Source organism: Podarcis erhardii, assembly GCF_964252035.2.
Source record: "Podarcis erhardii genome assembly, chromosome: 9".
In the NCBI taxonomy this organism is placed as follows: Eukaryota; Metazoa; Chordata; class Lepidosauria; order Squamata; family Lacertidae; genus Podarcis; species Podarcis erhardii.
In genome coordinates, this window is record NC_138512.1 from 62,371,973 (window position 1) to 62,399,635 (window position 27,663).

The 27,663-nt window shown below is 46.6% G+C and overlaps 1 protein-coding gene and 1 long non-coding RNA gene across 2 annotated transcripts in view; one reads left to right on the top strand and one right to left on the bottom strand.

The window, feature by feature from the left end:
• The first annotated feature begins 9,028 nt into the window (after positions 1-9,028).
• The window catches only part of LOC309350485, a 737,064-nt gene continuing 718,429 nt past the window's right edge, over positions 9,029-27,663 (top strand). The window contains exons 1-2 of the long non-coding RNA XR_014160426.1: positions 9,029-9,153; positions 9,342-11,005. This is a non-coding gene — a long non-coding RNA (uncharacterized lncRNA). The remainder of the gene's footprint in view (positions 9,154-9,341; positions 11,006-27,663) is intronic.
• Positions 11,086-13,065, bottom strand: ATOH1 (atonal bHLH transcription factor 1). Its single transcript, XM_081875161.1, has one exon. It carries the CDS (start codon positions 12,858-12,860, stop codon positions 11,841-11,843), a length of 1,020 nt encoding a protein of 339 aa, XP_081731287.1. The 5' UTR covers positions 12,861-13,065; the 3' UTR covers positions 11,086-11,840.

Below are 27,663 nucleotides of genomic sequence, written 5' to 3' on the forward strand. Positions count from 1 at the left end.
CTAACCCATGGCCGGTCAGATGTTGTTGAACTCCAGTTCCCACCATCTCAGACCATTGACTAGGCTGACAGTGGCTGATGGGAGTTGGAGTTCAACAACATCTGGGGTGCCCATCTCCGCTCTAATGGGTGTTTCACCCAGCTAATTAGCTGCTGTTCCTCTTTTTTAAAAAGGTAGTTAATGGTAGTTAAAGATCCCCATTAATTAGGTCGATAGCAAGAGTGAGGCTGCGACCTTTTACACGGTAGCAAGCCCCAATGAAAACAACGAGAGTTAATGAATAGCTTTAAATATGCTTAGGCTCCTGCTTGCAGTCAATGGGTAGTAAGTCCCACTGAATCTAATGCATTTACGCCCCAAGAAGCGTGGAGAGGATTGCAAAACAGGTGGCAAAGCGACACCTGAAAGCTGGCTTTCTGGCGCTCTGCGCTTTGATGCAAATACGTGCCTGAACTTATTACTCCTAAGGAGGGCTGGCAAGAGCCCTAAAGCCTAATCTGCTGCATGTTTTCTCAGAAGTGTTTAGTGGGGCTTAGCAGGAAAGCTGGATTGACGTCAGACTGCCTTTTGAGGCTACATGCGGTAGATCAACCAACTAGATAGTAGTGGTTTGCACACTTACCAGGGAGTAGTGATGTATGGAAGTGAGAGCTGGACCATAAAGAAGGCTTATCGCTGAAGAATTGATGTTTTTGAATTATGGTGCTGGAGGAGACTCTTGAGAGTCCCATGGACTGCAAGAAGATCAAACCTATCCATTCTGAAGGAGATCAGCCCTGAGTGCTCACTGGAAGGACAGATCCTGAAGCTGAGACTCCAATACTTTGGCCACCTCATGAGAAGAGAAGACTCCCTGGAAAAGACCCTGATGCTGGGAAAGACTGAGGGCACAAAAGAGAAGAGGAAGACAGAGGACGAGATGGTTGGAGAGTGTTCTCGAAGCTACCAACATGAGTTTGACCAAACTGCGGGAGGCAGTGGAAGACAGGAGTGCCTGGCGTGCTCTGGTGCATGGGGTCACGAAGAGCCGGACACGACTAAACAACAAGCGCCTTTAAGTCAGTGGAAGCTATTCCTGGGCAATCGCGCACAGATTCAGTCTCTGCGGCCTCACTGGGGATGGAGTTGGTGGGATGGTGGGATTTGTAGTCCAACAACTTCCTGAGAGCCGCAGGGTTCCCCGTTCCATTAGTTTTAAGTGCTACTTCATAATATGTTCAGCCAGCCCTGCTGTGTTTGGGGCCCCACGTGCTCATTCTGCGGAATGGAACCCTAGACCTCGTATTCAGTATACCTTTAAAGTACATTCCAAGCACATCCCTCCTGCAAATAATTATGGGAAGTGTAGTTTACCCCTCACAGACCTTCAGTGCCCAATACCCTTAGCAAACTACAGTACCCAGAATTCTTGGAAGGGAGGGGGAAGAATGTACTTCAAATGTGCATTAACAACCGTCTTGCTTGAAAATGAATAGGCTCAATGTTAAAAACCACTTCCAAAACATTTCTGCTTTAGTTAGAATACACTTTGGTTCGTATTTCTTAATATTTGAGCAGCTTGGAGTACCGTGAAGCGAACTCTTCCACACATAGGAGCCAACTGCTAGTGTCCGAGGGCCCTTCAGCCCCACTCCAATAAAGTATTTGAGGGGGCAGACCCTCCCCACAACAAAGTTGATGGGCATTACCATTCAAATGCTGTGTGCGGCCGTGTCTTGTGATCGATTATGTGGGGCGGGGCTGATCTGTCCCCCCACAAAAATATTCATTCAATTTGGCACCCCTGCCAGCATATAAATCATCCTGTTTAAATTAACCTTTCGGATTACCGGCTAGATTTCTAAAACAAAACAAAAAACCAAACCAGCGTAATTGTGTCAACTCAGATCTGAGACCCACTGAGATCAATTGGGCTTTCTATTAGGTGACTGTGTATCGGATTGCCGTGTTAATGGATAGAATATAAACGCTGGAAAATTCCACCAGGGAGTCCTACCTTTTAAGTTAAACCTTCCCCGCCCACTAAGATCATAAACTTCCCTCTCGGCTAGCACAAACCGCAGAAACGTGCTCAGATCGATAAACCCACCCTGGCTTTCACGCCAATACAAAGCTTCCCCCAACTCATTTCACACTCCGATGCGTAAGTTCCGCTCGGCCAAGTGTTAACACCCCCCGCCCCCCAACACGCTCTGCCTCATCGATTGAAAAGTGAGACACCACTTTAAAAACGAAAAAGGAATCCATCCTTTAGGTGCCGTTGCGGTCCGCAGTGAGAGAAGGCGCACACAAGCACTCTGAATGAGTGGCGAGGTTTGGGGGCCGCAAGTCTACGCACCCTTATGTAGGAGTAAGCTCCGTCGAACTCCTTGGGAAATATTTATGGGTAGTCAAGCATTAGACTGCACTGTTCGCGTCAATCTGGAATCCCCGATCCTATATGCACGCTTACTCGTGTAAGTGGAAGGAGGGAAAGTACCACCTCTGATGTCACAGTAGTTGGGATAGTGTCGTCTCTCGGGGCGCCATTGGTCCATTCTCTGCATATCGGAAGGATGCGCTTTTCTCAGAGAGTCATCCACCAAATAGGCTAAGCAGAGGAAGAGGGAGATCATGGGAGGTTAAGGGTTAAGCTGTCGCTCTTATTTGGGGGGGGGCATTTCATGATGACCAAGCAATGTCACTAAAGCAACGAGCAAGCCTTTGAGTCACCCGGAACTCTTAATCAGGCAAACGGGGTGGAGTGGGGAGAACCTAGGAACGTACGAAGAGCCTGGTGGATCAGGGCGATGGTCCAGGAAGTCCAGCATCTGGTTCTCACAGTGGCCACCCAGTTGCCCTCAAACAGGATCCGGAGTACAATAGCGCTCTTCCTTCCTGTGGTTTCCAGCAACTGGTATTCAGAAACATGGCTGCCTCTCTGACGCCGAAGCATGACCACCGTGGCTCGTAACCGTGGCTAGCAGCCTCACCTTCCATGAAACTGCCCAATCCTCATTGAAAGCCAGCCAAGTTGGTGGTCACCTGTGCATCTTGTGGCAGCGAGTTCCACATGTGATGCGTGAGGAAGTACTTTCTTTCATCATGCAACGTTCAGCTGCATCAGATCACGTGCCTGAGTTCGGAGAGTTAGAAGAGAGAGAGTGAAAACTGTCTCCATCCGCTTTCTCCGTGACGTGTAGAATTTTATACACTTCTATCCAGACACTTCTCACTCGGCTTTTCTCTGAATCAAACAAGCCTTAGAGGGGTTCGCTTTCCAAGCAAGTGTGCAGCCTCATAAAGACCATAAGAAACTGACTTATACCGAGTCCGACCATTAGGCCACCTAGCCAGCGTTGTCTACACTGACTGGCAGAGGCTCTCCAGGCAAAGAGTCTTTCCCAATGCTGCCTGTAGGCATGGGGGTGGCCAGGTGTGGGGGCAACTACCCCCATCAAGTTAATAAATAAAATACTTAACTAACTGACCAACTGCATCACAGATATTTCGGTTTCCCCCCCCCCATAAAACCTGCCCCCACTACAATAAATCCTGGCTAAACTCATGCCTGTAGGTGCCTAGAATCGAACCTATGATTTTCCGCATGCGAAGCACATGCCCGACCATTGAGCTACTGTATTTGGTCCTTCCCTCGCGGAAGCCTGTTCTAATTTCAAGCCCCAAAACTAACCCTAACCAAAACCCAACAAAACCTTCAATATCCCGTGCGTAATTTACTTGAGAGCCTAACTGAGCTCGGTGAGACTTCTGAGTATTTTGGCATTAAGTTTCAAATCAAAAAGGATAGAAATGCAATGATTTGGGACTGCAGCGCCACTACGCTTAAAGTTTTTGTTTTATTATTAATATTTGTATTTGTATTAATATCGCCATAATCTTTAAGCACACCGACGCTGCAGTTTCTTACTTGGGAGTAAATTGCATCTAAAAAGAATGGGACTTCTTTTGAGAAAACACGACCAGGACTGCAAATCCCACTGACGACTCCGGAGAGGAGAGCGGAACGCGCGCTCTGCTTCCCCACCTCCGGAGCAGAACTTCGCCCGCATCGCGGCGCGGTAACTTTGTTTCTAACGCTCTCCGCCCCCGCCCCCGGGGGGGGGGTCCTTGGAGGCGCTTCCCAACCCCAAACCCCATTGATTTCCAAGGAGCTGCTTCCCAGCTGATGTATTTGGGAGGAGGTGCCAATGACTTATTAAAGCCACACCGTGCCCTCGCCTTTGTTTCGCTCCGAGGCGCTATTAAGCATGCTTGGCGCGGGCGCATAACTGATTCCTTTGCGCCCAGTCTCTTGGATACTTGGGGGCTGACTTGGGAAGGTAGAAGCTAATTGCTAATAATGGAGAGAAAGGAACCAGCCAGCATCGCGGGAGTGGCCCGGCATATGGCGAATGAACGGCCTCCAACGCTCAATATTCACGTTTCCAAAATATTAATGAGATTAGAGCAACCTGCAGCTACGCGTTACAGCTTGTAAATGGGGGAACAAGCGGGGGGCAGGGGGAGGAGAGGGGGGTGACAAAGGCTTGTTATGCAAAGGCCGGAACAGAACCTCAGAGTGGAAAATGTGTGTTGGTTTTCCCTTACACCAAGTGTCCGTTTAAATATATAATTAAGAGAATTAAATGTAATGAACTCCCCCGCTCCCGCAACCAGGGAGCTATGCATCTTTGCAACAATTCCGTGAGGTCCGTAAGACTGACAGGTTCCAAGTGACTCAGGGAGCCTGGCGTGCGTGCTCTTCAACTAAGCTTTTACTCAGAGTAGACCCACTGAAAGTAACAGACATGACTAAGCTAGGGTCATTCTTTTATATGGGTTTCCTGCGAGAAAAACCTCGTTGACGACCAGCCGCTATGATCCTAGATCCTGCGATCCTAAATTATGATCCTAGCCTCATAACTTTATTTTATTATTTCTTTATTTCCCCGCCCCCTCCATGGAGGTCAAGATAACTTATACGGTTCTCCCCTTCCTTATTTACACCCCACGAGAGGCAGTCACTCACTGGCCGGGGTCACCTTCATGGCTGAATGGGAATTTGCACCCAGGTCTCCCAGATGCTAGTCCAATGCTCTAACCACTGCACCGCACTCAGTTCGCATATATTTGTTCAGTGTTGTCCAGCGCAAAATGAGTAGCGGGTTGGGAACCAGGACGAAGACCGTTCCAAGTCCAAGCTTAAAATGCTCTTGCTCCAATGGAAGCAAAGCCCCTTTTAAGGAGCTTGCGCCTTTATCCTTGCAATCCTGAGGGCTTTTACCCTTTAAAATAACAAACAAACCCGTTATGTTCAGTAGAGCTTACTTCGGGGAAAGTATGCATTGGGCTTGTTTAGCGGGGGGTATTTGTTTTAAACCTAACCTTCCTGTTATGGGGGCGGTATTTATTTGTTTGTTTGCTTGTTTTAAACCTAACCTTCCTCCTGAGATAAAAATCACTGAGAATCATAATATTAAAAAATGCAGATCTATCCAAGCTACATGACTGGGTTTACCGGACTACCAGACTTAAAGCAAGGGCCGCTTCAGCACAGCTAAGGCTGCGATCCTAGACACGCTTAACGTGTCAGTAAAACCAACGGGATAAAACGGAGCTTTCCACTGAGTCAATATGAACTTTCTAGTGAAGGATTTGTGTGCTTAAGGCTCTCATTGAAATCAACGGGAGTTGGCATGATTTAATTGATATCAGGGTCATCTGTCTCCCTCATTCCCAACGCTAGAGGATGCTTGGGAAGGTTCCAAGTGAGATCCACTTTTGGATCTTGTTGCTTTTAAAAGCACCGCTATAGAGTTCAATGGGCTTACAAAGCCCGATCCTATGGACGTCTACTCAGAAACAAGTCCTACTGAGAGTAACTAAATTCAAAGATATTTGCAGCCCGATCCTAAGCATGTTCACTCAGCAGTAAATTCAAAGGGATTGACAGTCCGATCCCAGGCAAGTTTACTCAAAAGTAAGTTCAAAGGGATCTGCAGCCGGATTGTACCTATACAGGCTTACTCAGAAGTAAGTCCCGTCCCCCGGGTTCCCTGACTCGCACACCCGCTGCCAAGCGTGCCTAGGATCGCAGCCTGTGTTTAGACTCGGTGCAGCAGTCGCGCGACCTGGCGGTCCTCGCTGAACTTTTCACCTTGCCCAGAGACGGTGTCACCCGCTCCGTCAACAACCCTCGGGAGCTGCCGGGCGAGAGTGGCTCGCCGCTCACCAGCAGCAGCTCCGGGGTTCCAAGTAACCCGAAGATGGCCGATGTTTATCTCGGCCCCGGCGAAGGCGGCCGCGCGAAAGGTTATCAAGGGGGCAGGTGCTTTGTTACGCGGCAGGAAAGTGACACTCTCACCTGCTCGCTTCCTGCGCGGGCTGCCGCGGCCGCCTATCAGGACCAGGAGCCACGAGGCGAGCCCCCCAGGAGCTGCTCCGCTCCTTGTCCACAGCTGCTGGCTCCCGGTGGGGGGGGGGGAGGCAGGAGAAACGAGCAGCCCGAGAGAGACTGGCAGGCAGGCAAGCAGGCAGGCAGGCGAGGGAAGTTGGCGGGATGGGGGGGGGGTTACTTCGCAAAAGCTGCTGTCCTCTCCAGCGGGACTTCCTTCTGAGTAAACCTGCGCTAGGGATTTGCGCTGAATCTGCTGCCTGTGGTTCCTAGTAACTGTGGTCCTAGTTAGGACGCCTGTGGTTCCTAGTAACTGACGTTCAGAGTTATACTACCTCAGACAGTGCAGATAGAATATCCACTTTCTATGTCATGCGTAATTTTGTGCGCTTCTATCATGTCGCCTCTTACTCCTCTTCTTAAAGGAGAGCCTCTCCACCCCCTTGATCGCTCGGGTTGCCCTTTTCTGAACCTTTTGCAACAATAGCCTTTTTGAGTTGAGGCGACTAGAACTCTATAAGAGTACAGTGGTACCTCGGGTTACATACGCTTCAGGTTACAGACTCCGCTAACCCAGAAATAGTACCTCGGGTTAAGAACTTTGCTTCAGGATGTGAAAAGAAATCGTGCTCCAGTGGCATGGCGGCAGCAGGAGGCCCCATTAGCTAAAGTGGTGCTTCAGGTTAAGAACAGTTTCAGGTTAAGAACGTACCTCCGGAACGAATTAAGTACTTAACCCGAGGTACCACTGTATTCCAAGTTACAAGGGGCAATTTGGGAGAGAAAAAGGGCTCTTGCTTTCATAGCCTGCTTGTGCGCTCCTTGGAAGCTTTTATTTGACCGCTGTCGGAAGAAGAGGGTTGGATAAATGCCCCCCCGCCCCCCCATCCAGCAAGTCTCTCCTGTTGAGAAATTATACACCACCTTACTCAAGAATAAAGTCCAGTTTCAAAATAAAAACATTCATGGAAACAATATAAATATACCCCTGGCTTAAAACAACATTTGCCCCTCGTGGGATTGTAATGGGTATCGGTGGAGAATGGGATCCCAAACCACTGAAGGGAAAGTATTTTAGGGTATCTAGATGCTGAAATGGTTTAAGATAAATGCTCCGTCGCTACTGGCGCCCCCTGAAACACATCCTTGAGATTATTGCTTAATTCATGTCGGTAAGGAAAGTATGAAGTGTCTAGTACCGGGGTACGAAATGTATTATGCTCCTAATAATATTTAACGTTTGTGTAGCGCTTTTAAGCGTTCCAAGCGCTTCGCCAGCATGATCGAGTTGCAATTATTACCACAACCCCGCAGGTATTATCGCCATCACCATTTCCCATTGCAGCTGAGAGAAAGTGGTTTGCCTCTAGTCACCCAGTGACATAAGGGCAAAGGGACAGCCCTTCGTGTGTGAGAGGCTATAAAACGACGTGTTATATAACGAAGCGCTTACGTCCTTCTCTGTCCTGGAATTACTTCCCTGTTTGCAGTTACGCAGAGTGCAGGAGGCTGTACTCTGCACACCCTCAGAGGCGCTCCTGCCTTAATAATTATTTCGAATGCTTCAGAACTGAAGTTCTGGCGCTGGAATCTGGTTAAGAGGCTTAGCCTTGCTTTGTGAGGCTCGCGTTAAGCCTTCCCACAGCAGTCTCGACTAAGCGGGATCGGGCAACTAGTAAAGTTCTGGGGTGACCACGCTGCACCTCTGTTGGCTTCCCAAAGGTTGAGGCTAGCTAGACAGGGAGCTGCATTGTCAAGTCCTCTTCCATAGCGTAGCCGGAAGAGTTAAGTCCAATCAGGTCTTGGAAAAATGTTCGCTGGAAGGGTATAGCCCGGGCTATATCTAAAGTTTAAATTACTTTGCTCCGGATTCCGGCGTTCAGCATACCTTCCTATCGGGACGTAAGACGCTCAACGTGTTTATAGTTCGGGGCGTTCAATTTATTTTGCGATTCATATTTCGATAAATGTGGGAAGCAGGGCAGAGAGAACCAGCCCGGTATAGTTTCTTTGATCTTACTGGAGCGGAGGAAAGGCTAGCTATGAATGTAACAAGAACCAGTCATCTGGCATAATAAGCGCAGTTCGAATCCACGCATTTCCCTCCCCTTCCCGAGCAAATGCATTCCCGTCTCCAAACATAACCCCAGTTGTCCGAAAAACTTTTTTCTTGGAAGTAAAGGAGCAGCTCCCGTCTGCCCGGTCATCAGCTGGTAAGTCGTCTATTGGAAAAGGTTCACGCGTTCTGCTGAGGCTCAGTGACTGATGAAACCAAGTGTTGAACAGGCCAATGAATCAGCCCAGTGGAATTTGTTTCCAAGCAAGCAAGGCTTCAATTCTACATCTACCTACTTGGGAACTCAGGGGGAACTTATGAGTATATGTGCATAGGACTCAGCTGTGCACAAATTGCTTACACTGCATATACATAACTCTACTAGGTTAAAGTAAAAGAGCATCGTGAGAGTCAGCGAGGGCGAAACCAGTGGGATATAGAGGATTAATATGACTGGGACTAAGGTCATCACCGGTTTGAACGCGACTGCTCCCGTTCAGCAGGTGCGTGAATTGTGAAGTAGTCCTGTTGTGATGTCATAGAACAATAGGGTTGCAAAACGGAGCTTCTCAATTTAATGAACTTTCACCTAGCAAGCAGGCCATTGGTCTGTCTAGCTCGATATTGTAGCTCAATATTGTCTGCACTAACCGGCAGCGGCTCTCAAACAGGGGGCATTCCCACCTTACCAGAAGATGCCAAGAGCCGAACCTAGGACAAAGTATATGATCTGAAACTAATATATTACCCTTTCTCGATTACTCTGTAATGTACAGTGTAATGGCATTTCTGGAGTAGAGGGTGTGAGAAACCCCTTAATAAACGTGTTCCTGGAATGTCTGTATTTCAGACGGAGGCATTTGCGAGGAATTGCGCTGACCTCGTATTATCATTACTTATTATTAATAGCGAACCATAGGTGCAGGCGCGCTTTATTATTTGACAAACGGAGGGATCCTGCGGAGGGGCAAATCATTCCCTGAAGCAAGAGACTTACCCCCACGTTATACCGGTCCAGTCATGATTCCTGTAAAGACGCACCTCAACAAAAGTTGTTGCTTTTAAAACTTTTTTTTATTTGTTCTTTCTCTCTCTCAAAAAAAGTTACATAAACAATGGCAGCTGAATTTGTTAAAAAATAAACGGATCGTGTAAAAAGTCGTTTGGTTTAAAAAAAGATAAAACAGAAGCAGTAGCAAACATCCAGTAATAAATAAACAACCTGTCGCTAAAACATCACAAAAGCAAATGAAATGGACATAAATGTTTGACACGACAAACAAAAATGGTAGTTTCCCGCGTTCCCCTCCCCCCACCCCATGCTGTTTGCAAATGAGTTTAATAATGACGATTAGAGACATGGCTGAGTTCGACATTGGTATATTAATCCAATTGGCAGTGAGTCGCTTTTCTTTTGGAGCCGCGTCTCTCAGTCTCCACTCCCGGCGGCTTATAAAGTGCTTGCGCCAAATCCCACATACAGAAGACGCCAACATTCGGTTTGGATGAACGTTGAGGAAAAGCTAAGCAGGATACAAACAAAAAACCGCTCCCCCTATTTACAGCCCGGAAAGAAAGGGATACCCACGAACGCTGCCCTCTCCACCGGTCCTCCTCGTTTGCGCTCAGAATTTGTACAGCGACTCTGTATTCGGGATGCTTTGCAAGCGGCCAGGTTGCAAGGAAAGGCACTTGCCTTTTCGCTAGCAAAAGCCAAACACCCCTTGGGCTGACGGGGACATCGGGGCGGATGGCTAGAAGGCAGGTCCGCCTAGGGACCCCTCGCTCCGGTGGAATTGATCCTAAGCGAACTCTATTGGAAGGAAGGCTGCAGTCATGAGCGCACAGGAGCCCCACTGAACGCGCTGGGGGACTGCTTATTATGTAACTAAGCGCGGAAGTAGATTGATTTACATCAAGGGGGGTTCCTTGCAAGTACATGTAGCGAGGACAAAACAGCCCTGCGTTTGGGAAGGCGGAGGAGCGCACACCAAGTCGGTGGACCCAAAAGAACCGACAACCAAACTCAGACCACTAGTATAGCCACAATCTTCAGGCTCCCCAGGGAAACTTGTGGGACGTATGCAGCGAGGACTACAACCTCGAAACTCTGCCCAATTCTATCAGCTGAAGTCACTTCAAAGCGAAAGGCTAATTTGCCGTCTAGTTCAGATGAAGGGTTGCAATGAAACTGAATGGAGCCTTGTTGATGGTAATGAGAGTCACAAGCACACTTCGTGGCAGTATTAAAAAGAACAATTAACATGTACTTCCGAGCAATTGTGCTTAGAATGAAGCTGAATGAGATCTATATCCAAACGTCAAAGGACTGAGTTCTCGCAGCTCCCGCCCTAAATGCATTTACCTGGAATTGTTCAGTTGATCTCAGTTAATATACTTCCAAGAAACGATGGTTAGGCTTTCAAATGGGACAGCTCATTCCTCTGCATTACTACTGAGAAATAAGCCCCGCTGAGTTCATTTTGGGTTACTCTCAGGCAAGTTGCTGTAACGTTACAGACTATGTCTACTTGGAAGTAAGCGTCGTTGAGGTCAACGGGCTTTACTTCCAGGTACAGTGGAACCTCGGGTTAAGAACTTAATCGTTCTGGAGGTCCGTTCTTAACCTGAATGGGGCCTCCTGCTGCCACCGCGCGATTTCTGTTCTCATCCTGAAGCAAAGTTCGTAACCCGAGGTACTATTTCTAGGTGACGTGATGGTCATCTGGAGACCGCAACTTACTAGGGAGCAATCCCAAGTGAACGCTTTGGAGTTTACATCCGAGGAACCTTCAAGGAGCTGTCCCCAAAAGCAGTGCTTAATTTAGGATGGGTACTGTCCATTCTCCCAGAATCTGCATTCCGGAATCTGTTTTACTCTCTCTGGTGAAGTATATGCAACTGATTCCAGCAGGAAAGGGGAAGCCAAATTTTAAAACTAGAAAAACAAACCAGTTTACATTCAGTACCAATATCGGCTTCTAGAAAATCGCTTAAAAGCTAAGATTGGAAGCACAGTTGCTTGGAAGAAAGCCCCCTTTGCTTGCTTGCGAGAACAGCAACCACAGTGCTTTACGAATAGAGTTCAAGAGAAATCATGGTTCAAAAGCTTTCCCTACCGTTCTAGACCTGCGCAGGGTAAATGGCTACTTCTAGAAAGAGAAGTTAAGGAGAGTTCCCCCCGCAGGTTTCCAAAGCTTTCTAAGGCTGGCGAGGTGAGTCCGCCAGAGCCTGCGACACGCGTCTGTTTGCCCCACATGCCCAGGATCCTGCCCTGTTCACGCCAGCAACGTCTTTCACAAGCCGTCTGACAAGCAGTCCTCCCCCCGCATCCCCGGTCAGCCTCAGGGTCGGCTTGACTGGCAGCCGCCGATCTCACCTATCCCTCCCTGCCCGACTGACGCGCGCCTAGCTGGCCTCGTCAGAGTCACTGTAATGGGATCGGGGCGAGAACTCCCCATCGCTGCGATGGGCCGGCGGCGAGGGTTTCCTCCGCTCCTGCTGGGGCTGGCCCGACGGCGGCAGGAGCTGCGCCGGCGAGGGGGCTTTCTGCCCCAACTCCGTGAACGAGGGGAAATGCAGCGGGTCCAGTTGCACCGAGAAGCCTCCTCCTCCTGCCCCGCCCCCAGCCGGCTGCTCTTGGGGAAAACGCGTCCGGCAGTGTCCCGAGGCCTGGGACCTTGGCTGTTGCTGCAGAGCGCCCCCTACAGGCGGGGTGCAGGGCGCGCGCTCGTAAGTCTGGCTGGCGGGGGCGCCGTCGGCTGGAGGTGGGCTGTGCAGCAGCTCGGCCAGCGCGCTGATGTAGATCTGCGCCATCTGCAGCGTCTCGTACTTGGAGAGCTTCTTGTCGTTGTTGAAGGAGGGGATGACATTGCGCAGCTGGTCGAAGGCGTGGTTCAGCCCGTGCATCCGCCGCCGCTCGCGGGCGTTGGCCGCCAGGCGCCTCTGCTTCTGCACGCCGCTCACCTGAGGGCCCTGGCGCAGCAGACCCCCGGCGCCGCCGGGGCAGGGCGCGCGGGGCCGCGTCGCCTGCGCGTCGCCAGGGGTGCCGCCTGCCTGGTGGTGGTGATGGTGGCGGCGGTGGTGCTCCTGCAGCGCGCACAGCTTCCCCGACCCGCCGCTCCGGCTGCCGCCGCCCAAGTGCTCGACCGCGCCTGCCTCTAAAAGCTCCTCGTCGTCCTCGTCCTCCTCCTCGTCGTCTTCTTCCTCATCGTCCCCCTCAGCTGCTCCTGAGAGCAGGTACCTGGGCGACGAGGTGACCCGGCCTGGGCAGCAGATGCCCAGCCAGGCTGAGGAGAAGCCGCGACTTGCCGCCGTCGCCTCTTGTCCCAGCAGAAGGCTGTCTTCCAATGGCTGCTGCTGGGAGCCCAAATCCCTGCCGCCTTCGCCCCACTCGCTGGGCGCAGCCACGGCGCGCAGGTGGCTCATAGTGTCTGCGAGGGTTACCTCAGCGCGAGAAGTCGGCGCCGTCTGACCTGCTGCACGCGCCCTTTGCGCTCTCCCCCTCAGCCCGGGACGAACAGCAAGTGCTTCAGGAGCCCTGTCTAACCCTGCGACGCGCGCTCATACATAAGGGAGGAGGGAGGAAAATAATAATAGTAATAATAAAGCACACATATACAGACACACGGCCCGCCAACAACTAGGCTTCTCCGGTTGCGGAGGGCGCTGCGCCCCCTTTAAAAAGCGGCACGCGCCGGGGTCCCCCACCCTCTCCACCTCCTCCTTCCCCGCACACACCCCTCCTCGGCGCCCCACCCTCCACCTCCCGCCCTCCTCGCGCCAGTCGCGTGTCGGCTCAGCCATTGGAGCGCGCGGGGCTTGTCGCGTGCGGGCAGCCAATGGGCTAAAGCGTGAAGGTTGGGTGTTTGTTTGGGCTTTCTTTCTGTCTTTCTGTCTTTCTTTCTTTTGGCCAGCGCCGGGACAGAAGGCGCGGGCAAGGGAGTAGGAGGAGGAGGACGGAGAGACAGAAGGAAACAAAAAGTTGATATACAAAGGATGGAATACCTGAGTGTCTCTAAGTAACAGTTGCTGTCCCGCCAATAATAAGGCGCGCGTTTTTATAGCAGGCAGGGTATCGCTTGTGCGCGTGTGAAGGAGAAACTGAGGGAATGGCTGAGCAGGAGTTACATATACCTGCAGTCACGCGGCACCCCGGGAGTGTGTGTGAGGTAAAAGTGTGCCAACTTGTGAGGAAGGGAAGGCAAGCGGGAGGGCGCGTGCCTAGAAAGGGGTCCGTGCGAGCGCAGATTTCTTGGGTCGCCTAAACTGGCTGGGACGTGGTTTTTGGACGCCTGCTGGGGACCCTGGACCTCAGAGCTCTCTGAAACTACGAGCTGCGTTTGGTTTTGCAACGCCATTGAAGCGGCGCTTCTCCCATTGCCTTCCAGGGAAGGGGGGACTACCCCTCGAAACCCCCTTCAAAGGCATTGGAATTGCAGTCAAGAAAGGTGGGCGAGTCACGTTCAACTCGAGACGCCCTTTCTTTGAGAGGATTTACACCCCAAAGTCATGGGTAGATCCTGTTGGGTTTTTTCTTTTGGCGCCGGATTGGTCCAGCCTCTGAAGGTGCGAGGAAAAACTTCCTCGCAAGCGCAGAGTCGGCTTTGCCAGAAAGAAGCCTGCGGCTCGGAGGCAGCTGGTGGCGGCTTCTTGGCCGGGCAGCGCGCGATTGGTGCGCCCTCGGGAAAGGCTGCGCTTTGCAGGACGGAGCCGAGGCGCGTGCGGGAAACTGAGCGCCCCCCGGGGACTAAATCGAGCTCTCTGGGCATCTCGGCGGCCAGCTGGCTTGGGCAAGCGGCGGAGCTCGCTAGACGCGCAAATCGAGAGAGGAAACCGAGGTCGAGATGGCCCTGAAGCTCAGCCCACACATAGATAGAAGAAGGTCGCTCCTGGCTCGCCTCTGCGCGGGGTCACCAAGGCATTTTGCGCGCGCTTAGAAAGCGCAATTGGTTACAGTGGGGCTTACTTCTCAGTAAACGCGCAGAGGTTTATGGTGCACTGTTGGCCCACACGGAACACTGCCGAGTGTCTACAGCTCTGAATGCTTGTACTTTATAGGTCTGCTAAGCATCAGCATAACCCAGGGTGCTCCCTCAAGGGGACATCGAACAAGAGGGATGTACACGAACGGATTCTAAACTTATAAAGATCCCGTCGAAATCAGTAGTATTAACATCTCCGGCATTTGGGAGTTTAGATAATTTGTAGTACTGCGGTAGTATTTTGGCTCTGTGGGTGTGCTCTGGGTCAGTGGAGATGTCTTCATTCCCCAAATCAATGCTATTTTTTAATTATTATCTTCCAAGAGGGGTGAGTTGGGGAGAGAGTGTCAGGATCCAACCACCTGAGGGAGTAAACCCTGCTTGAGGTAATACCTGCAACCCATCTCATGCACCTATCAGCCTCTGTCAACTGAGCCATCAAGGTGAGTCAAAAGGTTTGAACCAAAGTACCCTCTAGGGTTTCCCCCCCAGACAGGATAAAAAAACCTTTGTATGTCTGGCACAGGGAAACATACACAAATGCAGTAGCTATTTGTTTTCCTCTTAGGAGATTATAGTCCTTGGCAGAAATGAGTAGTTCAGGAGAGTGGAGCACTGGCTTTTCATTACACTAGGATGCACTCCTGCTTAATTATCTTGATATATCAGAAGGCCCATGCATGTCAGCATTGCTTACAAGAATACCAGCAATTAGCACATGCAAGGTCGGGTCTGCACAACATAAGGCTTGTAGGGTAGACTGGTTGCAGCCCTCTGAAGAAGTTCCAGCTATCCACCATTTGAACAATTTTCCAACTTGTCTTGTGATTACTTCAATAGAGGGCCTCTCAACTCCAGCAGAAGTGAGGATGGGAGAATGCTTGGATCCATGGTCCTGCATTCATCTTCTATGGTACCTCCTGGAGTTGATTTCAAATCCACCCCAAGATTGTGAAGTGCCTAACAGCATGCTAAGATTGTAAATTGTGGGAAGAGAAAGTTTGTCCTAGCCTAGGAGGAAACAGGAAGTTCCGACTGGCTGGTCCAAACATGTCCACTCTAGGCAAAAAGACAGGATTTCAGGTGGGAAAATCAAAGTTAGAAACAGAACTGCTAGAACCCAGCTCTAAGATACTTTCAAGAATGTATAACTTGCTGCTAAAATGGAATACACAGGATGAAACGGTCAAATCAGCTATGATAAAATGGGCACAGGACATAGGGTACAACATCATGTTTGCTGACTGGGAAAAGTTATGGACCACCGGTATGAAATTTACGGCATGTAATATTTTGAAAGAAAACATTATGAAAATGATATACAGGTGGTACATGACCCCAGTCAAGCTTGCAAAGATATATCATTTGCCTGATAATAAATGTTGGAAGTGTAAAGAGGCTGAAGGAACATTCTTTCACCTCTGGTGGACGTGCCCTAGAGTGAAGGCTTTCTGGGAAATGATATATAACGAGCTGAAAAAGGTACTTAAGTATACCTTTCTTAAGAAACCAGAGGCCTTCCTCCTCGGCATTGTCGGCCAGAGTGTGCAAAAGAAGGACTGAACCTTTTTTATGTATGCTACAATAGCAGCAAGGATACTCATTGCTAAAGGCTGGAAAACTCAAGACTTGCCCACACTGGAAGAATGGCAGATGCAACTGATGGACTATATGGAACTGGATGAGATGACTGGCAGAATCCGAAACCAGGGAGAAGAATTGGAGGAGGAGAACTGGAAGAAGTTTAAAGACTATCTGCAAAAGTATTGTAAACTGTATGAATGTTAAGAAAAATGTAAGATCTGTAACATCATGGCTCTAACAAATTAATAATTTTTATGTACAAAAGTCAATGTAATTGAAAAATAAGATAAATTGTGGATAAATGGTATTCTATAATTAACCTTTGACAAAAGAAATTTAAAAGATTAAATTTGAGATTTGAATATTGGGAAATTTTAATTAGGTAAACTAAATTAAGTTAATAATTTGCTGGTAAAACTTACGGGTATAGAGAGTAGGAATAAGAGGCGTGAGGAAGTCCAAGGATGTTTATGAAATGATGATATCTGAAATTGATATGTTTTTATATATATTTATTGTCAAACAAAATTTAATAAATATTATTTTAAAAAAACAAAACAAACATGTCCACTCTAGGAATGTTGTATTTGACTGCTCTGTGTTTCACATTCCAGAGAAATGCTATACCAGTACAGTGGTACCTCGGGTTAAGTACTTAATTCGTTCCAGAGGTCCGTTTTTAACCTGAAACTGTTCCTAACCTGAAGCACCACTTTAGCTAATGGGGCCTCCCGTTGCTGCCGTGCCTCCAGAGCACAATTTTTGTTCTCATCCTGAAGCAAAGTTCTTAACCCGAGGTACTATTTCTGGGTTAGTAGAGTCTGTAACCTGAAGCGTATGTAACCCGAGGCACCACTGTACAGTAGCTGAGAGTGATATTGTCTAGCTACAACTTCCTGAAGCACAGGACACGGGACACAGGCCTAATGTTTGATGGAAGCCTCAGTGCAATAGTTCACAATTCTCATTTCAGAAGTTCACAGACCTGAGGGCTACGTTTACATAATTATTAACACAGGGAAGACATTACTTCTGTATTTACTACCAGATAATGTATTTGCAATAGTGCTTATTTTGAACTCATCTGTTAACCCTTCTTTTCCTTCCTGCTCTTATAGAATGCTCTCTTTTACTCTGGGTCCTGGATCTTCTGCCCCCCCCCCTTAAAAACCCTTTAAAATGTTTTTACTTTGCTTACAAGATGATGGCTTTCCTTCTGAAAATCAGCATAGATTTGAGTACATATAAATAGTACCTGCAATCTTGCGTCATGGTTCAGTGCCCTGAGTTCTTTTTAAGGACCTAGCAACATCTCTGTTGGCTGCTTAGGAATGCTGAACCAGTGATAGGTGAATTTACCTTGGCTTGATTTAGAATTGGCTTGGTAATTACAAGCTTTCTTGGTGAGAGTTCAGGAAAAAACCCCTCAATCATTTCACACAAGTTTTCTGCTGGTTCTTAATATTGGCACATGGATGCAGATAGTGCCCCCCCCCATATTGTATTGCCCCTACAGTTCCCAGCATTAGCTCTGGCATGGAGCCACTATACAACCAGCAAAAAGAGAGAATTTTAGAAGGGAATGGGACCAAACAATCACATGAGGTATTTGCCAAGAACATGAGCACTGGCTCAAATATAAGAGATACTCGCCAAATGAAAGATTGCATGGTTGAGCAGTCTAGTTATTTAACTAACAGCAATCCATGGGAATTTAAGTGAAAATAAGGGGTTTACCATTAGAGAACTCTTTGCACTTCTTTCATTCGGTGCCCAGCCTAATGGATACTAACAGAGCATGACTGGGATTCTATTTTATATTCAAATTTGGAAAATGATTTATTGGGTAAATGGTACTCAGTTTGGAATACACCTGCAGAATACACAGCTGCAGAGATTCATTTTGAACCAAGTAATGGCCTTGCAGACAACTTCATTGTCCAGAAAGTGGGAGAAGCAACAAGAGGAACAGCCATTTTAGATCTGGTCCTAACCAATGTTGATGACCTGGTTAGTGGGGTAGAAGTGGAAGGATCATTAGGCGCGAGTGATCATGTTCTTCTGAAGTTTACTATACAGCGGAAAGGAACAGCCAAGCATACTAGGACTCAATTTCTTGACTTTAAGAAAGCCGACTTCATAAAACTTAGGGAAGTGCTGGGTGAGATCCCATGGACAGTAATACTAAAAGGAAAGGGAGTTCATGATGGCTGGGAGTTTGTTAAGAGGGAGATAGTAAAAGCACAACTTCAGGCAATACCAATGAGACGGAAACATGGGAGGTGCCTAAAGAAGCCAGGGTGGCTATCTAAAGAACTTTTAACTGAGTTAAGATTAAAAAAGGATGTGTACAAAAAATGGAAAAGGGGGGAAACCACCAAAGAGGAATTCAAACAAATAGCCAGCACGTGTAGACACAAAGTCAGAAAAGCTAAAGCACAGAATGAACTCAGGCTTGCTAGAGAGGTTAAAAGCAACAAAAAAGGCTTTTATGGGTATGTTCGTAGCAAAAGGAAGAACAAAGAAACAGTGGGGTCGCTCAGAGGAGAAGATGGTGAAATGCAAACAGGGGATACAGAAAGGGCTGAACTCCTCAATGCCTTCTTTGCCTCAGTCTTCTCCGATAAAGAAAACAATGCCCGACCTGAAGAATTTGGAGCAAATGATTCAGCAGAGGAAACACAGCCCAGAATAACTAAGGAGATAGTACAAGAATACTTGGCTAGTTTAGATGTATTCAAGTCTCCAGGGCCAGATGAACTGCATCCAAGAGTATTAAAAGAACTGGCAGATGTGATCTCAGAACCACTGGCAGTCATCTTTGAGAATTCCTGGAGAACAGGCGAAGTCCCGGCAGACTGGAGGAGGGCAAATGTTGTCCCTATTTTCAAAAAGGGGAAAAGAGAGGACCCAAATAATTACCGCCCAGTCAGTCTGACATCAATACCAGGGAAGATTCTGGAGCAGATCATTAAGCAAACAGTCTGTGAGCACCTAGAAAGGAATGCTGTGATCACCAATAGTCAGCATGGATTTCTGAAAAATAAGTCATGTCAGACTAACCTGATCTCGTTTTTTGACAGAATTACAAGCCTGGTAGATGAAGGGAACGCAGTGGATGTAGTCTACCTTGATTTCAGCAAGGCATTTGACAAGGTGCCCCATGATATTCTTGTAAAGAAGCTGGTAAAATGCGGACTTGACTATGCTATCACTCAGTGGATTTGTAACTGGCTGACTGACCGAACCCAAAGGGTGCTCATCTTTTTTTTTTTTTTTTAATAATTTTTATTAATTTTACAACACAAACAAAAAACAAACAAACATAACACGACTTCCCCATACCTCCCCTTCACTGCATCCTTGTTTTAAAATTTTTTAGCAATCCTTCATCCATTTTTATATTTAATTCTCTTTAAAAATTTTCTTAATCTTAAATTTTTACAGCTGTAATTCTTTATATCATATCCCTTGACATCTTAACATTCCGAAATTTTACAACAGTTTTTAAGATAAATTTTAAATTTTTCCCAGTCCTCTTCCACTGTCTCTCTCCTCTGGTCACGAATTCTGCCGGTCATCTCTGCCAGTCCCATAAATTCAGTCACCTTGGTCTGCCATTCTTCCAGAGTAGGTAGATCTTTAGTCTTCCAATACTTTGCCAAGAGAATTCTTGCTGCTGTTGTTGCATACATAAAAAATGTTCTATCTTTCTTTGGAATCATTTGGCCTACCATGCCCAAGAGAAAAGCCTCCGGTTTCTTTACAAATGTCCACTTAAGGATTTTCTTAATTTCATTATAGATCATTTCCCAGTAGGCCTTAATCTTTGGGCAGGTCCACCAAAGATGATAAAAAGTTCCTTCGCATTCATTACACTTCCAACAGTTGTTATTGGGCAAATGATATATCTTTGCAAGCTTGACTGGGGTCATGTACCATCTATAGATCATTTTCATTATATTCTCTTTTAAGGCACTACATGCCGTGAATTTAATACCTGTGGTCCATAACTGCTCCCAGTCAGCAAACATAATATCTCAAAGGGTGCTCATCAATGGTTCCTCTTCATCCTGGAGAAGAGTGACTAGTGGGGTGCTTCTGTCTTGGGCCCGGTCTTATTCAACATCTTTATCAACGACTTGGATGATGGACTCAAGGGCATCCTGATCAAATTTGCAGATGACACCAAACTGGGAGGGGTGGCTAACACCCCAGAGGACAGGATCACACTTCAAAACGACCTTGACAGATTAGAGAACTGGGCCAAAACAAACAAGATGAATTTTAACAGGGAGAAATGTAAAGTATTGCACTTGGGCAAAAAAAATGAGAGGCACAAATACAAGATGGGTGACACCTGGCTTGAGAGCAGTACATGTGAAAAGGATCTAGGAGTCTTGGTTGACCACAAACTTGACATGAGCCAACAGTGTGACGCGGCAGCTAAAAAAGCCAATGCAATTCTGGGCTGCATCAATAGGAGTATAGCATCTAGATCAAGGGAAGTAATAGTGCCACTGTATTCTGCTCTGGTCAGACCTCACCTGGAGTACTGTGTCCAGTTCTGGGCACCACAGTTCAAGAAGGACACTGACAAACTGGAACGTGTCCAGAGGAGGGCCACCAAAATGGTCAAAGGCCTGGAAACGATGCCTTATGAGGAACGGCTAAAGGAGCTGGGCATGTTTAGCCTGGAGAAGAGGAGGTTAAGGGGTGATATGATAGCCATGTTCAAATATATAAAAGGATGTCACATAGAGGAGGGAGAAAGGTTGTTTTCTGCTGCTCCAGAGAAGCGGACACGGAGCAATGGTTCCAAACTACAAGAAAAAAGATTCCACCTAAACATTAGGAGGAACTTCCTGACAGTAAGAGCTGTTCGACAGTGGAATTTGCTGCCAAGGAGTGTGGTGGAGTCTCCTTCTTTGGAGGTCTTTAAGCAGAGGCTTGACAACCATATGTCAGGAGTGCTCTGATGGTGTTTCCTGCTTGGCAGGGGGTTGGACTCGATGGCCCTTGTGGTCTCTTCCAACTCTATGATTCTATGATTCTATGATTCTAATAATGGACTTCAGTGACACCTTTATTTATTTATTTATTTATTTGTTTGTTTGTTTGTTTTGTATGCCACCCTATACCCGGAGGTCTCAGGGTGGTTCACAAAACAAGATCAACATCTAAAACCACAATATATATAATCAAAATAAAATCAACAACCCAATAACTCCCCCCCCCCAAAGAACCACATTTTAAAAGGTCATAGGATGTCAATCAAATCAAAGGCCTGGTTAAAAAGGAACGTTTTTACCTGGCACCTAAAGGTGTATAAATGAAGGTGCCAGGCGAACTTCCCTGGGGAGACCATTCCACAGATGGGGAGCCACTGCAGAGAAGGCCCGTTCTTGTGTTGCCACCCTTTGGGCCTCTTGAGGAGGAGGCACACGAAGGAGGGCCTCAGAAGGTGATCTCAGGAGCTAAGTAGGTTCATATGGAAAGAGGCAGTCCTTGAGGTATTGCAGTCCTGAGCCGTTTAGGACTTTATAGGTCAAAACCAGCACTTTCGCTTACTACGAAAAATTTTCTTTTTTATGAAAAGATACTGCAGATAGATAGATAAATAAGATAACTTTTTCCGAAATCGAAATAAAGGGAAGTCAATCAGTGTTACTGTTAAGCCAATGTAAGTTGAGTTGTCTATGTTTTATGTACTTTATGTTTTGTTTTTTCGTTCTTAACTTTAATTTTCTTTCTCTCTTTCTTTCTTTTTTTTTTCTTACCTTTTTGGTTATGTATTTTGTAACTTGTATGTTTGTGGTATGTATGTATGTTAAAATGCAATAAAAATAATAATTAAAAAAAACAAACAAAAAAAACCCCAGCACTTTGAATTGGGCCTGGAAACTAATTGGTAGCCAGTGCAGTTGGACCAGGATCGGTGTAATATGTTGCTCTGGTGAACCATCTTCAGAGGCAGCCCTACGTATAACACATTGCAGTAATCTAACCTTGAGGTTACAAGACCATAGACAACAGTAGTTGTCCAGATAGGAGTGTAGCTGGGCCACCAGCTGAAGCTGACAGAAGGCACTCTGTGCCACTGAGGCCACCTGAGCCTCGAACAACAGCAAAGGATTCAGGAGTACCCCCAAGCTACAAACCTGCTCCTCCAGTGGAAGTGTAATCCCATCAAACGCATATGATTTCCCACTCATCTGGTCTATGGAACCATCCACTAACAGTACCTCGCCCTCAGTCCTATCTGGGTTGATCTTCAGTTTGTTGGCTTTCATCCAGTCCATTATACAGTGGTACCTCCGGTTAAGAACTTAATTCATTCTAGAGGTCCGTTCTTAACCTGAAACTGTTCTTAACCTGAGGTACCACTTTAGCTAATGGCACCTCCCGCTGCCGCTGCACCGCTGCTGCGCAATTTCTGTTCTCATCCTGAAGCAAAGTTCTTAACCTGAGGTTAGCGGAGTCTGCAACCTGAAGCGCCTGTAACCTGAAGTGTCTGTAACCTGAGGTACCACTGTAGAGGCAAGACACTGGTCCAGCACTTCCACTGCCTCACCTGCAGATGTAAAGGAGAAACAGAGCTGAGTGTCATCAGCATACTGCTGACAATGTACTCCAAACCTCTGGATAACCCCACCTAGCATTTTTATGTAGATGTTAAACAACGTAGGGGATAGGATTGAGCCCTGTGGAACCCTACATTGAAGGTTCCACGGGACTGAAAAGCATTCCCCAAGTAACACCGTCTGGGAACGGCCATCCAAGTAAGACTGGAATCACCACAAAGCAGTGCCGCCTACCCATAGTTCAGAGAATTGCTCCAGAAGGATACCATGGCTGATGGTATTGAAAGCCACTGAGAGGGCGAGACAAATTAACAGGGACATGTTTCCTTTGGCTCTCTCTCGACAGAGGTCATCATACAGGGCGACCAAAGCAGTTTCTGTGCCAAAACCAGGCCAAAACCCCAATGGAAATGGATCCATCTGGTTATGATGGACTAGAGGCAGTGATCAAATCATGGGGCAACAGCAGCTCCATCCTCTGACTCCCTCTAATTTTAGTCAAACAGTGTCCCTCTGTAGCGATCTAGAAACAGTATCTAAGAAGGCTGGAGGAAAAGGTGAAGGGGCTCACTTGTGATTCTGCAGCTGGGGTAGCTCAGTTAGTAGAGCATGAGATCCTTAATTGTTGGGCAGTAAGATTCCTGCATTGCCGGGGGTTGGATTAGATGACCCTTGTGGTACCTTCCAACTGTACAATTCTATGATTCTATGTACTATGATGTTGGGGAAGATTGAGGGTACAAGGAGAAGGGGACGACAGAAGATGAGATGGTTGGATAGTGTTCTCGAAGCTACCAGCATGAGTTTGACCAAACTGGGGGAGGCAGAGGAAGACAGGAGTGCCTGGCGTGCTCTGGTCCATGGGGTCACGAAGAATCGGATATGACTAAACGACTAAACAACAACAACAAATGTACTTAATGGTACAGTCAGCTTGAGCCCGGCAAGGCAATTCTTATGTACTTTTTGTCAGATGGATTTAGATGAGTAGGAGAGGATATTTTATTTATTATTCATCCTTCCTCTTCTTACTTGTGTAAGATTGCAAATACCTATTTCAGCGGAGTAAATTTACCATCAGTGTGCAGCTTGTCTCTAGAAGCTGTTAGAGACAAGGTTGCATAACCTTCTATAATGATTATGATATCCAAGGATACTTAGGCAGACTAGGATCTATTTCCCCTCTTCTATGCTTCTTTCTTCACAAAGAAATCATTCTCAGGCTGTGTCAGGCCGCAGTGGAAGCAACTCCCATGGCGGGTTGCCAGGAACGTATAAGACAAGGAAAAGTTCTTACCACCTGCTTTTTATTCAATATTTACAGAGAGAGGCTTGGAACGCAGCCTCTTGGAGTGGCATTGTCCTGACTGACTCTCCACCCCCTTTTCCTCCCACTTCCTCATTTGTCATTGCTATCATCTCCCCTATGAGTGGCTCTGAGGGCCCTTTGCTTCTGAGCCCTTTGCTGTACTACTTTCAAGGCTCACTGGGTTATGGGAGAAGGGAATGCTTTCTAAGACACTGTGTCCACCAGCTGTTGCCCTCCTGATCCTTCCTCTTCCTCCCCCCTCCCATTATTTCCCAGCTTTTCCCCTCATCTGCGTCTGAGCTGTGACCTCCCTCAAACCCCTGTTGTAATTCTGAACTGCCTTCTTCTCTGGAAGGATCAGGCTGGGGAGGTGGTCTCCACTATTCCTCCAGTGTGGTGTAGTGGTTAAGAGCGGTAGACTCGTAATCTGGTGGACCGGGTTCAATTCTTTGCTCCTCCACATGCAGCTGCTGGGTGGCACTTTTTTGAAACACAGACCAGTCAAGTACAACATCCCTAGAGTGGACATAAAAAGGGGATGTCTGGACTAGCCAGTCATAAGTTCCTGTTTCCTCCTAAACGGGGACAGACTTCCTCTACATGTAACCAGAGGTGGGTGTGGCCTCACCTGTGCAGGTAACAAAAGCATAGGACTGGCCGCCATCTCTCTGTCTCTGACTACATTTGTCGAAGAAGCAACATCTGCTTAGTTTCCAGGTATATTACTTTTGTAACTTAAGCCTGACTTCTGGGATCCATCTGTGAACAGAATGTGAGTGAGTAAACTCTTTTTATACTTTTATAGAAGAGCCAGTGTGGTGTAGTGGTTAAGAGTGGTAGACTCATAATCTGGTGAACTGGGTTCGTGTCTCCGCTCCTCCACATGCAGTTGCTTGGGCTAGTCACACTTCTCTGAAGTCTCTCAGCCCCACTCACCTCACAGAGTGTTTGTTGTGGGGGAGGAAGGGAAAGGAGAATGTTAGCCGCTTTTAGACTCCTTTGGGTAGTGATAAAGCGAGATATAAAATCCAAACTCTTCTCTTCTTCTGTGTCGTGTCTATTTTTTTCATGAGGGACTAAAGGGGAAAATACCAGGTAACTTATTTTAGAGGCTTTAGAGAGCCTGAGCAAACGTATCCGCTGTGCAAGTTTAAAATAGGGGAATGTTACTCTGCTAAATTGTAGAACTTGTTAACACAAGTTGGAAAGGATATAATCAAACAATATATCCTCTCCTGCATTCCTGAACATTCCCACAAAAATAAACTCATGCATTGCAGTAGGTTAGACTAGGGGACTCTTGTGGTCCCTTCCAACTCTACAATTCTGTTCTCTGATTATATAAACTTACATATATTGGTATTAAATGAGTGCAGGGTTTAATCTACCCAAGTGCATCCTATTGACCATGAAGATATTTTATTTAAATAAAAAAGTAACACTAAGAAAATCCTCATTTTGAAAGCACTAAGCTGTTATTCTGTACTGTGCCACAAAAGAAAATCTAAAATCAAACATTTGTTTTGTGTGTAACATGTTAAATAATGCTGACTGCAAACCTGAAACCTCATACTCTGGATGTGGTTGCTCTGCTTTTGAAGGAGGAATAATGGAACTGTACTGTTATCCACAAGCCAGTTAGAAGTAAGGTTAACTGAAACAAACACTTTCTGCTGTTAATCCTATCACGTAGATAGGATTAACAGCAGGGTGCCAGTCTGTGATCCTAAAGGGAATTATTTTGTTTTCAACATGAATATAAAGTAAGTGATTTGAGCCTTGTAGGTTTTTGTTTTTTTTTTAGTGCCTGTAGGTTTGCACGGTCAGTTCCACTGACTTCAATGAGAGGAAGTAAAAATAAAATTAAAAAATCCCTTAAATCCAAATACTCAAGACTTAACTGACTTACATAGACTTGTTTTCTTTATCTTTTATTCATCCCACTGACTACTCTTATAAGCATCTCTTACTGGAGTAAATCCAGTCATCTATTGAAAATCCTGACACTGTCCGTGTCCTTTGCAACACATACCCTTTGCAACTACACATGCATGCAGAGAGTCAATGTCAAAGGCAGTAGGTGGCTCGTTGTGGGGTTGCGTTTAGCTCTGCCTCTCTGAGAATAAGATAAATGTAAGTGTTGAGGAACTCCTGGGGTTGGCTGAATTCATTTGGTATTCAACACTGCCTGGCTCTTTTCTCTTCTATTACCAGCTCTCTTTGTATGTTCAAGCCTACTTGAGTTTCTTTTCTCTTTTGTTGGACTTGGTCCCTTTGATGTGAGTCAGGGTACGCCCTGCTGCAGAGAGAACTTCACAGGAATCGGAAATATAAGCAACGCACTGCTCAGGAAGAGTCACTGTATAGCAGCAGGAATGTCTGAAGGCTTGAACATGTATTTTCCACAGAATCAAGGTGAATCAAAGATCATCAAGGGGGCCAGAAGCAGGGGGAAAAAATCAATCAAAACTGTTCAGTTTCTTAGTGTTTGCTTCTAAACGTGTTTACTTGGAAGCCTCTGCCACTCAAATCAGCGAGACCTATTGCCGAGTTAAAACATGTTTAGGATCAGGCTGAGAATCAAGCAAAGTTATAATAATAATAATAATAATAATAATAATAATAATAATAATAATACTTTATTATTTATACCCCGCCCATCTGGCTGAGTTTCCCCAGCCACTGTGGGCGGCTCCCAATCGATTGTTAAAAACAATACAGCATTAAATATTAAAAACTTCCCTAAACAGGGCTGCCTTCAGATGTCTTTTAAAAATAGGATAGCTGCTTATTTCCTTGACATCTGATGGGAGGGCGTTCCACAGGGCAGGCACTACTACCGAGAAGGCCCTCTGTCTGGTTCCCTGTAACCTCACTTCTTGCAATGAGGGAACCGCCAGAAAGCCCTCGGTGCTGGATCTCAGTGTCTGGGCTGAATGATGGGGGTGGAGACACTCCTTCAGGTCTATAGGACCGAGGCTGTTAAGGGCTTTAAAGGTCAGCACCCATCCAGTTTAGAAACAGAGGAAAGATCTGGAAGTTTGCCCAGGATCAAAAAGGTCCAAAGCTATAAAGAGAATTCACACAGTGTCAGAATCACTTGCTCTTCAGTTTTGCTAAGAGCTTTTCATGGTGCATTTATAATAAGTATTTTGCTTAATGTTCTGGATGCTGAATTTGTAACTCAAGTTGAGAAAAACGAAAACTTGTTTTTTTCATAATGTAATGCCATATTCTGCCCACATCTGTAGGCCACTTGCTCGTTTTGTAGCTTGATACACAATCTGTTGATGTGGAAACACCTGGATTTAAAGACAGATCAAAATTCTACTACTGCTAAGCAAGACTGAAAGAGATTACAATTAATGACATTGCTAACAGTCACAACTTTCAGGACATTTGGCTAGGGCAGATCTATATTCCTGGTTTTTAACGTTAAGGAAGGGTTAAGAAATGGTTTTCTTAACGTTGATGGACACATGACATCCAGCTTTTAATGCTCATAGTGGATTATTAAAATGTGACACCAGAGGGTGCTGCAAAGCAACCAGCAACCAGCAGTAGGGAGATAGCCCTTTTGACAAAAAAAAGAGGTAAGAAATGCTTTATTTTACAAGTATGCCCTGTGATCTTTAGGAACCACACACCTATCATTCTAATAATGTTAAACAGATGAGTGTAGATCCATCCCTAGTGTCTATCTCCATAGTACCTCCAACCAGCAGGTTGCTTTTGCCTAAAAAAATCTCTCCAACTATTTTATATCTAGG

Bases quoted from the DNA above. Each gene is read 5' to 3' on its own strand.
- ATOH1 (XM_081875161.1), bottom strand. From the start codon at position 12,860: ATGAGCCACCTGCGCGCCGTGGCTGCGCCCAGCGAGTGGGGCGAAGGC.